At 34.4% G+C, this 12,986-nt stretch overlaps 1 protein-coding gene and 1 pseudogene across 1 annotated transcript; one reads left to right on the forward strand and one right to left on the reverse strand.

Annotated features, from left to right (window-relative positions):
• Positions 1–5,061: 5,061 nt before the first annotated feature.
• Positions 5,062–8,275, forward strand: LOC129115821 (uncharacterized). The gene is made up of 6 exons (XM_054627058.1): positions 5,062–5,098; positions 6,061–6,147; positions 6,293–6,572; positions 6,849–7,003; positions 7,582–7,864; positions 8,053–8,275. Exons 1-6 carry the CDS (start codon positions 5,062–5,064, stop codon positions 8,201–8,203), a joined length of 993 nt encoding a protein of 330 aa, XP_054483033.1. The 3' UTR covers positions 8,204–8,275.
• A 1,578-nt stretch (positions 8,276–9,853) lies between these two features.
• On the reverse strand, positions 9,854–12,957 carry LOC129115822 (uncharacterized; annotated as a pseudogene).
• Between the last annotated feature and the right edge of the window lie 29 nt (positions 12,958–12,986).

Raw genomic sequence — 12,986 nt, forward strand, 5'->3', positions numbered from 1 at the left:
TCTGAATCAGTTTTATTAGGTTTTAACGGCTGGGTGACATTAAACAATAACAAAATATTAACTATGAAATAGAAACTATGAAAATGTAGAATAAGATATGATAAACAAACAAACAAAAACAAATGAAGAGAACATTAAAAACAAATATGTTATTAAAGTGTCAAGTGAAGTAGAGTACATATTTATATATAAATAAATGTATGCCTTCTTTTATATATTTATAAATGTATGTATTTTATATATAAATAAATGTATGTCTTCTTTTGTATATAAATAAATGTATGTCTTTTATATATAAATAAATGTATGTCTTCTTTTGTATATAAATAAATGTATGTCTTTTATATATATACAAATGTATGTCTTCTTTATGTATATAAATGTATGTCTTCTTTTATATATATATATATATATATAAATATATATAAATAAATGTATGTCTTCTTTTGTATATAAATAAATGTATGTCTTATTTTGTATATAAATAAATGTATGTGTTTTATATATATACAAATGTATGTCTTCTTTATGTATATAAATGTATGTCTTCTTTTATATATATATATAAATGTATGTCTTTTATATATTTATAAATGTATGTATTTTATATATAAATAAATGTATGTCTTCTTTTGTATATAAATGTATGTCTTTTATATTTATATAAATGTATGTCTTCTTTTATATGTTAATAAATGTATGTCTTTTATATATAAATAAATGTATGTCTTCTTTTATATATTTATGAATGTATGTCTTTTATATATAAATAAATGTATGTCTTCTTTTATATATAAATAAATGTATGTCTTCTTTATGTATATAAATGTATGTCTTCTTTTATATATATATATAAATGTATGTCTTCTTTTATATATATATAAATGTATGTCTTTTATATATATATAAATGTATGTCTTCTTTTTATATATATATATAAATGTATGTCTTCTTTTTTATATATATATATAAATGTATGTCTTTCTTTTATATATTTATAAATGTATGTCTTTTATATATAAATAAATGTATGTCTTCTTTTGTATATATAAATAAATGTATGTCTTCTTTTATATATTTATGAATGTATGTCTTTTATATATAAATAAATGTATGTCTTCTTTTATATATAAATAAATGTATGTCTTCTTTTTATGTATATAAATGTATGTATTCTTTTTATATATATATATATAAATGTATGTCTTCTTTTATATATAAATAAATGTATGTCTTCTTTTTTATATATATAAATGTATGTCTTCTTTTATATATATATATAAATGTATGTCTTCTTTTATATATATATAAATGTATGTCTTCTTTTATATATATATAAATGTATGTCTTCTTTATATATATATATATATAAATGTATGTCTTCTTTTATATATATATATAAATGTATGTCTTTTATATATAAATAAATGTATGTCTTCTTTTGTATATACCGTAAATAAATGTATGTCTTCTTTTATATATTTATGAATGTATGTCTTTTATATATAAATAAATGTATGTCTTCTTTTATATATAAATAAATGTATGTCTTCTTTATGTATATAAATGTATGTCTTCTTTTATATATATATAAATGTATATATATATAAATGTATGTCTTCTTTTATATATATATAAATGTATGTCTTCTTTTATATATATATATAAATGTATGTCTTTTATATATATATAAATGTATGTCTTTTATATATATATAAATGTATGTCTTCTTTATATATATAAATGTATGTCTTCTTTTATATATATATATAAATGTATGTCTTCTTTTATATATATATAAATGTATGTCTTTTATATATATTCATAAATGTATGTCTTCTTTTGTATATAAATAAATGTATGTCTTCTTTTATATGTATATAAACGTATGTCTTCTTTATGTATATAAATGTATGTCTTCTTTTATATATATATAAATGTATGTCTTCTTTTATATATATATATAAATGTATGTCTTTTATACAGCCCAAATCAAATTGTTTAAAGGATATTCAACCTTTGTTTCTTAACAATATATGTAATACTTGACCTCCTTCTTAACAGGGCTTGTAAAAAGGTAATAAAGTAGTCCATGATTATGAGATATGGGATATCCTTGGAGCTTGCACGGGCATAAACGTATATAAATAAATGTATGTCTTCTTTTGTATATAAATAAATGTATGTCTTTTATATATATACAAATGTATGTCTTCTTTATGTATATAAATGTATGTCTTCTTTTATATATATATATATATATAAATGTATGTATTTTATATATATATAAATGTATGTCTTTTATATATATATAAATGTATGTCTTCTTTATGTATATAAATGTATGTCTTCTTTTTTATATATATATATATATATAAATGTATGTCTTTTTATATATATATAAATGTATGTCTTTTTATATATATAAATGTATGTCTTCTTTTATATAAATATGTCTTCTTTTATGTATATAAATGTATGTCTTCTTTTATATATATATAAATGTATGTCTTTTATATATATCATAAATGTATGTCTTCTTTTGTATATAAATAAATGTATGTCTTCTTTTATATATATATAAATGTATGTCTTCTTTATGTATATAAATGTATGTCTTCTTTTATATATATATAAATGTATGTCTTTTATACAGCCCAAATCAAATTGTTTAAAGGATATTCAACCTTTGTTTCTTAACAATATATGTAATACTTGACCTCCTTCTTAACAGGGCTTGTAAAAAGGTAATAAAGTAGTCCATGATTATGAGATATGGGATATCCTTGGAGCTTGCACGGGCATAAACGTATATAAATAAATGTATGTCTTCTTTTGTATATAAATAAATGTATGTCTTTTATATATATATAAATGTATGTCTTTTATATATATATAAATGTATGTCTTTTTTTATATATATATAAATGTATGTCTTCTTTATGTATATAAATGTATGTCTTCTTTTTATATATATATATAAATGTCTTCTTTAATATATATATAAATGTATGTCTTTTATATATATTTATAAATGTATGTCTTCTTTTGTATATAAATAAATGTATGTCTTCTTTTATATATATATATATATAAATGTATGTCTTCTTTATGTATATAAATGTATGTCTTCTTTTATATATATATATAAATGTATGTCTTTTATACAGCCCAAATCAGATTGTTTAAAGGATATTCAACCTTTGTTTCTTAACAATGTATTTAATACTTGACCTCCTTCTTAACAGGGCTTGTAAAAAGGTAATAAAGTAGTCCATGATTATGAGATATGGGATATCCTTGGAGCTTTCACGGGCATAAACGCGAGCTTAAACAAAGCTTCACTGTTGTGTTCACAACTTCTGCTCTCTACTGCCCCAAGTGGCCAAAAGAAAGGTTTGAAGGTCTTTCCATCAAATATTAAATATGTATTTCAACTATCTCACTCACAGAGAATGTGGCCTTTCACTGTTTTATCTCTGTGAGTTTATCTGACCAGGAAACACAACCATATTTATTTCGAAATTGATGGTAATCAGCAGCAACACACAGCATATTGTTTAAAAACAAAAGGTAGTCTATGGAGCAACACACATAATAAGAGCTTTGTGCATCTGTCCATCTAAGGCCAGGAGGTGGAGCAGGTTTACACCATCTCCTCTTCTCTGAAATGGACAACGCCATCTCCATCATCAGAAAAGGATCATTAGAGTCTTTTTTCATCAGGCAAACAAAGAAATGTACGTTATTCAGAGAAGGGATGCTTCAGATCAGGTTTTGGTGGAACCCATGCCTACCTTTTCTATTCTGGTTGAATTCAGCCTGGGCACCACAGCAAAAGAGAAAAAAGCAGTTGGACAAAATTGTACAATAGCTGATTTAATAAAACTTTGTTATTGAAAAGTATATTGTGCAATTTCTTTTGTTTGTTTTCACTTGTTTTGTGCACTTATGTCTGTATTTTGATAATGTTTAAAGAGAATAGCTGTTAATGTGACTATAACGTATTTGATCTTGAATCTACTAATTAAAAAAAATAGCACCTTTGACTAATCTATATATTAGGTCAAAGTCATCATTGGTAAATCATCAATGAATAACAGCATGTGCAGTGATAAGAGATGCACATAAATATCCCTGTGTGGTCCACATCAAGTCATACTCACCAACAAAACATCTACAGCGGCTCCTCGTCTTCTTCTGAGTTTATTTTGCAAGTCAAGGTATGTGTTTGAAGTTGAGTAAAGCTTTTAAATAGTCTGGAGGATCATTTAATTTGTGTCTGCTTAGTTTGCACAGTTAAGGCTACATATGCAGTTTCTTATACGCCACCAGTTATTCATCTTTAACAGTTGTTTCTTTTAAATGCACTTTTGATAACTACCTTCTGGAACAACGATTGTTGTAGGTCTTAGATGGATTTCATTCAGTATTAATGATGACAATATTCATTAATTACTCACTTGTCCGTCTTAACCAGAACAATGAAACACAGTTCAGTTCTGTCTTTGCTGCTCCTTCTGGGGACGTGCTCGGCTAACACCTATCGTGAGTATGATTGGTCTATATTTGTTATAAAACATTAAAGTCTCTCATGACCTGGCTGGAACGGCTTCAAGTACTTCATTTAGAAACAATAAGAGATGCAGAAAGAGTTGTAAGAGAGTGACGTTTGAAAAGACAAGATTTCAGCCTGAAAATGTGTAGAGTTTCTGCTCTCCTGGTGTAAAAGGGGAGCTCATTCCACCGTTCTGGAGCCAAGACAGTAAACAGTGTTGATTATGCTGAATCATAGCTGGGCCGTCTTTGTAATGATGGAGTAGCAAGCTGATTGGCAGGAGCAGAGCGTAGTGGACGGGCTGGGAAATAGGGTTTGACCATGTTCTTGATGTAGTATGGGCCTGAGCCATTCCACAAACAATAGGCAAGTACGTGTGTCTTGAATCAGATCTGAGCAGCCAATGGGAACCAGTGCAGGGTGTGGAGGAGCAGGAGAGTGTGGGAGAATTAGGGTTAGGTTGAAGACCAGACAGGAACGAGTTGCAGTGATCTAGTAATTAGATGAAAATAGCCTGGAACAGACTGCTCCGCCTCCAAGGTGAGTAGAGGACGTATAAGTCGTTGGGAATTAATCTGCAGGGGTGGGTTGTTGCAGCAATTTTGGCAGTAAAATCCAGGTTCCTTGCGGTCCGATTCGGGGACACAAAGAGGTTTTTAATGGTGATCGGGGTCACAGATGGGAAATGCTTTCCCTTGGAGGAAGAGCAGCTCAGTCTTGTTAAGGGTTGAGCTTCAGGTGGTGTGCAGACATCCACTGACAGATGTCAGACACAGATTTGTGCTGCCACCTGGGTTTTAAAACCTGACCCCACAGATGGTTTGTTACACAGAACCATCTGAGAAATGGTCAATGGAAACTGAAAAAGGCCAGGCACTTTCGGACACAGATTTTCTCAAGGTGTTTCTTTAAAAAAAGAAGTGGTTAGTATTTTTTTACCAACATCTTTCAATCAAACATTTCTATGAGTATTTCATCAGTCTCACTCACAGAAAACGTGGCCTTGTGTGGAAAAGCCACCCAGTCGGAGTGTCATGTGCACCCATTTGGAGCTGCTTACAACGTTATCGATTTTTTTTTGCTTTGAGCAACAAGTTGCCATTGGGCCCATGAGATTGCGACTTAAGAAAACACATGCAAAGCGACACAAACAAAACAACTTATGGAAAAATATTAATTAACCACCGACAAACAGATTAATACATTTGGCAACACATGCAAACACAATAAAATACAGAAATGCACTAAAATTGACTACATAACAGTGTATTTAATGTTAAAACACTAAGTCATTGAGTATTTAACTAAAATATTGAAATGTTGTGAGCAACTCACAACATTTCTCTCTGTGTTTTGTTGTCTGCACTTTATGTATTTGCATGCTTTTTCTTTAGTTGTAGTGTGTTGCACTCTCAGAACCATCAAGTTATTAGACACATATTTATGCTTAGCAATTCACAAAAAATCTTCCTTTATGTGATTTTCAACCGTCTCATTCCCAGAGAACGTGGCCTTACGTGGAAAGGCGACCCAGTCAGACCGCGCCGAGTACATGTTCTCAGCTGCCTACAATGCTATTGATGAAAACCGTAACTCCGATTTCTCGCATAAACAAAGCTTCACTGTTGTGTTCACAACTTCTGCTCTCTACTGCCCCAAGTGGCCAATAAAAGAAAAGGTTTGAAGGTCTTTCCATCAAATATTAAATATGTATTTCAACTATCTCACTCACAGAGAATGTGGCCTTGCGTGGAAAAGCAACTCAGTCAAACCGTCATGCAGACGGATTTGCCCAAAACGCTATCGACGGAAATCGTGAATCTAACTACGGGGCGGGATCGTGCACCCACACTGTTGAACAGACCAACCCCTGGTGGAGAGTGGACCTGCTGGAGTCCTACATCGTCACCTCCATCATCATCACCAACAGAGGAGACAATTATGCAGAAAGGCTCAACGGGGCAGAGATTCACATCGGCAACTCTCTACAGGACGAGGGTGCCGCAAACCCAGTGTGAGTGAACGTCTTGATTTCTTAATTACAAGGTTTTATTTCAATACGAGGAAATTGTTTAGCAGACATAAGCCACCCAAATCCTGATGCAGTTCATCTTATGATCTATTATCTAGTCGATCACTAAAGGATGCTAACACTCATTGAACAAGTGGCATGTGATGTGTGAAACACTGCCTCTATGTTGGTATTAATTCTTACTTTATATTGCAATATAACTTTGAAGTCCTGCATGTATTAAACAAATGAATGCACTGCTTCCTCTCTCTCTTTTAGGGTTGGTGTGATTACTCATATCCCAGCAGGCAGGTCTTTAAAGATCACTTTTACCAAACTTGTGGAGGGACGTTATGTGACCGTGGTGCTACCTGGTTCAAATAGAGTCCTCACACTCTGTGAAGTGGAAGTCTACGGGTACCGTGCTCCGACTGGTGAGAACTGAACGAGAGGCTGAAGCCACACAAGATGTGATTTTTCTAAGTGAGCCCACCGTCTCATTTACTATACAGCCGAGGTCACACCAGAGTTTTAAACTGCACTATTAAGATGACAGGAAATATGAATGCACTTCCTGATACTAAAATATCTCCTTTTTTCAAAGTTGTATATATAATTTTAACCCTATATATTCTGAACCCAAACATGTAATATAGCGAAATTCACCAGCCAGAAATTTTGATTTTAAAATGAATAATCATCTTAAAAATGATTCATAGGTGATCTTAATTGGGAAATTGTAAAGAGAAACATTTTCTGAAAAGTTAAGATTTGCAAATTCGTCATACATAAAACCGAATTTGACACTTTGCCGATCCAAATAAACAACAGGCATCTTCACAACTTTCCATGACCTCTCCATTTTCTACCGCAGTTTCTACTTACCACTGGAAAAATGTGTAAATAGTCGTGAACAGTTTCAAGTCATACACAGATTGGGGCAACTTTGTTCTGCAGAAAGCATCAAGTAAAACCATCTATCAGTTCTGATGTTTGCAAATGTTTCATGCAGGAGAGAACTTGGCACTCGGAGGAAAAGCCACACAGTCGTCGCTGCATTCTACAGGCGTTGCAAATAACGCCATAGATGGGAACCGTGCGTACTACTGGGACCAGGCTTCTTGTACCCACACAAAGGCCGACCTTAACCCCTGGTGGCGACTGGACCTGGGCAGAACCCATAAAGTGTTTTCTGTCAACATAACCAACACTATAGACTCTGTGCCACAACGACTCAATGGAGCTGAGATCCTAATTGGAGATTCGCTTGAAAACAATGGCAACAACAACCCCAGGTATAGTTAACAGTCCTTAAACTAAAATATAACTAAAAGTTTAATGGGTATTTGTCATTGGGTTTGTACATTTGAACATTTGTTTTGCAAAACTTAATAAGCAGTGACTTATATTTATCAAATTAATTAATTGGAGCATTGAAATGATCATTATGTGAGTTAATAATTATAATTTGTTCCTCTTCTAGGTGTGCTTTGATCTCAAGCATCCCTGGAGGTTTCACCAAAAACTTCCAGTGTAACGGGATGGACGGTCGCTACATCAACATCGTCATTCCTGGAAGAAACGAGTACCTGACCCTGTGTGAGGTGGAGGTGTACGGCTCCAGACTGGATTAGGTCTGAGGAGGCTCATATAACGTATAACAACCACATTTTACACTGGTGACGTTCATATTAGGCTCTTGGTGCAATCATGGCTTAAAGGGACAGTTCACCCCTCCTCTCACCCGTAGTGGTTTTGATCAATAGATTTATTTTCGTGTGAGTTGCCGAGTTCTCTCCAATACAGTGGAACTCGATGGCTCTCGGTTTGTGGAAGAAAATGCATTTGAAAAACTCGACACCAGTATGTCTTTCTTTCTTACACAAGATAATACACCCACCTTGTTTTGAACGGTTTAGTGCAGGAACAATTATCTTGCTTGAGTTTTGTCAAACTTATTTTTGGGGGCTTTGAGCACCACGAGCGAGTGCCATCTGATTCTGTTATATTAGAGAGAAGGAAGACATCTATTCAGTTTATTTTGTATAACAAATTTGCCTCAGAGGACTTTACAATCTGTACACATGCGACATCCTCTGTCCCGGGACCCTCACATCAGCACAGGAAGAACTCCCCTAAAAAACCATTTAACAGGGAGAAAAAAGGAAGAAACCTCTGGGAGAACAACAGAGGAGGGATCCTTCTCCCAGGATGGACAGAATGCAATAGATGTACACAATAGATGTGTACATCTCTACGACCGATATCTCCAACACTCTACATACAACTCACGCTAAAACAATCTAGATTGATTAATAGCGCTTCAGATAAGAGGAAAAATATGTATTCATATTCATCCATGTCAATCATAATCAGTGGGTTCAGAAATTAAACACATATTCTTTAGTTTTATTATTTTTCAGCATCAATATTACATTTCTGAAAATGTAACAGTCACACGTTATCAGCAATATTAATATTCATTTTACTGTTTGATCTTTGTGTTTATCTGACCAGGAAGTACAACTAGATTTATTCAGGAATTGACAGTAAACAGCATCAAACACATTTTTCAAAACAAATAAGGGGAAGACACATAATAAAAGTGCATGTTTACATTGTTCCATGTACATTCAACTACTGTAACACTGTAACTACTGTATTAATGTAACCTGATAATATGTCTACAGCATATTGCTCTTCTGATTTACTTCACACATTGAAAGAATAAAAGGATGTTACGTTTACTGGACTGTGTGTGTGTCTGTGTGAGAGTCAAGAGGGCGCCATCCAGTGGCGACACTATGTTGATTTCTTTGTTTTTTCAGTACTGTGAGCTTGTTCAGCTATGACAGATTGTAATTTTGCACAATCGTACGTCAGCTGATATCAGACTCTACCTGGCTGCAGAGAGTTTGTCAGTCCTTCCAAGACTCGGAGGGAGAGAAGGTTTACAACAGCTCCTTTTCTCTGAAGTGGACAACGCTTTCATAAAAAAAAAGGATCACCAAACACAGTTTCTTCTTGAGGCAAATCAGTTCAGTCTGTGACACTCTGCTATTAAATATATAAATCTTCACAACAGTATAGTTAGATTTTTTAATGGCTCAGTAATTTCCTAAAACAAAGGGCAAAGCTGGATGACCAACTGTGCAAAGCAGCATCACCAAATCAAAACAGTAATTCTAAAGTACTCTTGAAAATTAAAAAAAATACAACTCCTGAATACAGGGACAAGGAAAAGAAAGAAAGACAAAGAAACAAAGGCCGGCTGTGTTTTGTTGCTTTAATGTATTTCATTAAAGTGACATAAAATCCATCTGCTGGCAGTAAGAGTACAAAGAAAAGTTTGGAATTAAAAAATTGAAATCTTCACTTTAAACAAGAAAAAAACACTTTAACAGATGTACAAAACAAATACAAAAGTTAATACAAAATCATATCTAGGCCTATATAGAGAACATTATCATTACTGTAAGTTAAATGCCATACAAATATACGTATTATTATTATTATTATAAAGGTAAGGATGGTCAGTTCTGCCCTGTGTTTCTGACAAAGAGAAGACAGACTTTTCTCACAATGAAATGCCAATATGTCTGTTGTAAAATAGACAGATTTTTTAAGCTTTATTTTCTATGAAACCTTCATTCTCGCTCGTTTGGTGGAACAGAATATTAAGTTTGATAATAGGATGTTTCTTGCCGGAATGCACTTTGGGAGTCTTAGTTTGACTTATTATCTTGTGTTTTTGTCTGGTTCATTTAAAGATACAAACAGTTTCCAGTTTTTTTGGTATACCTTGCTAAAAATAATGCATTCTAATACAACAGTCCTGAAGTGAATCCTCCCCTTCTTGAATATGATAAAGTTGAATTTGATGTGTTGATTTATCGTGAACCTAATCCAGTCTGGAGCCGTACACCTCCACCTCACACAGGATCAGCGCCTCACTTCTTCCAGGAATGACGATGTTGACGTAGCGACCGTCCATCCTGTTACACTGGAAGTTTTCGGTGAAACCTGGGGCGATTCTTGAGATCACAGCACACCTAGTGGAAGAAGAAAATCGTCCTTTGTTATGTCTCAGTTTCATTTTTTTTGTTTTAAAAAGTACTACTTATGAAAGATACATTTAAGTTGCTTTATCTAATTCGGGATATAAAAACTGGTCCGTGTGAACACTCTGTCTCCAACCATACAGCTGACATCCACCCTGCTTTTGGTTTTGCAGCTTCAACACCTCCACAGCACACATGCCACACATTCATGCACTGCTTGCAATGTGGACATCACTGATTTCAATGCCTCATTGTTCATATGAGGTAACCTTTGTTTAATGAATGATGTTTGCTATAAGGATGACCTAGCATGGACTCTCTCCTCGTCACATTCCCTGGACTAGTCAGCCACAACGTCAACAGTCCATTCAAGAGATTTACTTAAACATAATTTAGCTAAAGTTAACACAAAACAAACAATGGAATGGGTATCATCAATGAAAGCAATGCATGGATGTACAGCATTAGTGCTGTGAAGGTGCATTGTGCATGAATGTGTTGTTTCAAACAAACCTAATTACACATATACATTAATCTCAAACTTTTGATGGTATTTTTGTTGATGGACATTAAACTACCTGGGATTGCTGTTGCCACTGTTTACAAGAGAATCTCCAATTCGGATCTCAGCTCCGATTAGTTGTAAATTAGGATCCATGTAGTTGGTTATGTTGACAGAAAACACTTTATGGGTCTTGCCCAGGTCCAGTCGCCACCAGGGGTTTAACTCTCCGACTGTGTGAGAACAAGAAGCCTGGTCCCAGACGGTGGCGCGATTCCCATCTATGGCGTTATAGGCGATGCCTGTGAGATGCAGCGACGACTGAGTGGCTTTTCCTTGGATAGCCAGGTTCTCTCCTGCAAACAAAACAAAGCGTAAGTTCAGTCAGGAAGACTATACTTTTGCCTGCTTATGGCTGTACTTTATATCTCATACATCTGCAAGCTCACTCGTAGTTTTCCTTTGTTGTCATGGTTCCAGGCTTTTAATCACGATATCAGCTGTTCTGATCAGCTGTTCTCTTCTTTCCAGCTCAGAGACACACCTGCATTGTAAGCCTTTCAACTGTCACTGTCTCTTTTTTTGAATACGATTGTCTCTCTGCCTTTGTACGTTCATGTTGCTGTGACACATGCCCCCTCCACCTCCCTAACACCACCCAGTCTTTGCAGATTCATCAGATTCATCAGATTCATCATTTCAAGTGTCTGGACCCCATGGGTTGGGCAGACACCCCTCGATTACAAATCTCCCTTTAGAGTCTAAGCCCGAAGACTCTGTCAAGATCGTTACACATCACTTGTTAATATTAAATAATTATCTTTCCATCATCTTACTTGTCTCTTCTGATTTAATTGACATTAACAACTATTTGCATTCTTTTTCAAAGTGAGTCTCACTATGTTAAAGTCAAGAAACATCTGGCTCCAATAAATACAACTTTACAAAGGAGAGATCTTTAAATAACAGGAAGTGCATGCATTCTGCCTGTAATCTTAAGAATGCAGTTCAAACTCTGGTGTGACCTCGGCTGTATAGCAATGAGGCGGTGGGCTCACTTAGAAAAATCATCTTGTGTGGCTTCAGCCTCTCGTTCAGTTCTCACCAGTCGGAGCACGGTACCAGACTTCCACTTCACAGAGTGTGAGGTTCTTTTGAACCAGGTAGCACCACGGTCACATAACGTCCCTCCACAAGTTTGGTAAAAGTGATCTTTAAAGACCTGCCTGCTGGGATATGAGTAATCACACCAACCCTAAAGAGAGAGGAAGCAGTGCATTCATTTGTTTAATACATGCAGGACTTCAAAGTTATATTGCAATATAAAGTAAGAATTAATACCAACACTTAACATGCTGAAATAAGAGTAGAGGCAGTGATTCACACATCACATGCCACATATTCAATGAGTGTTAGCATCCTTTAGTGATCGACTAGATAATAGATCATAAGATGAACTGCATCAGGATTTGGGTGGCTTATGTCTGCTAAACAACTTCCTCGTATTAGAAATGAAACCTCGTAAGTAAGAAATCAAGACGTTCACTCACACTGGTTTCACGGCACCTCGTCCTGTAGAGAGTTGCCGATGTGAATCTCTGCCCACGCTGAGCCTTTCGGCGCAGCAGTCCCCTCTGTTGGTGATGATGACGGAGGTGACGATGTAGGACTCCAGCAGGTCCACTTTCCACCAGGGGCTGGTCTGTTCAACAGTGTGGGTACCCATCCCGCCCGTAGTTAGATTCACGATTTCCGTCGATAGCGTTTGGGCAAATCCGTCTGCATGACGGTTTGACTGAGTTGCTTTTCCACGCAAGGCCACATTCTGTGAGTGAGATAGTTTAAATACATATT

This window comes from Anoplopoma fimbria, unplaced genomic scaffold (genome assembly GCF_027596085.1).
Source record: "Anoplopoma fimbria isolate UVic2021 breed Golden Eagle Sablefish unplaced genomic scaffold, Afim_UVic_2022 Un_contig_12569_pilon_pilon, whole genome shotgun sequence".
NCBI classification, from domain to species: Eukaryota; Metazoa; Chordata; class Actinopteri; order Perciformes; family Anoplopomatidae; genus Anoplopoma; species Anoplopoma fimbria.

What these genes read in the sequence shown, in the direction of transcription:
- LOC129115821 (XM_054627058.1), top strand. Translation starts at nt 5,062, where the DNA reads ATGAAAATAGCCTGGAACAGACTGCTCCGCCTCCAAG. An exon ending in GAGGGTGCCGCAAACCCAGT is followed by an intron (nt 6,573 to 6,848) that starts GTGAGTGAACGT and finishes TCTCTCTTTTAG; the next exon opens with GGTTGGTGTGATTACTCATA. An exon ending in AATGGCAACAACAACCCCAG is followed by an intron (nt 7,865 to 8,052) that starts GTATAGTTAACA and finishes TTCCTCTTCTAG; the next exon opens with GTGTGCTTTGATCTCAAGCA.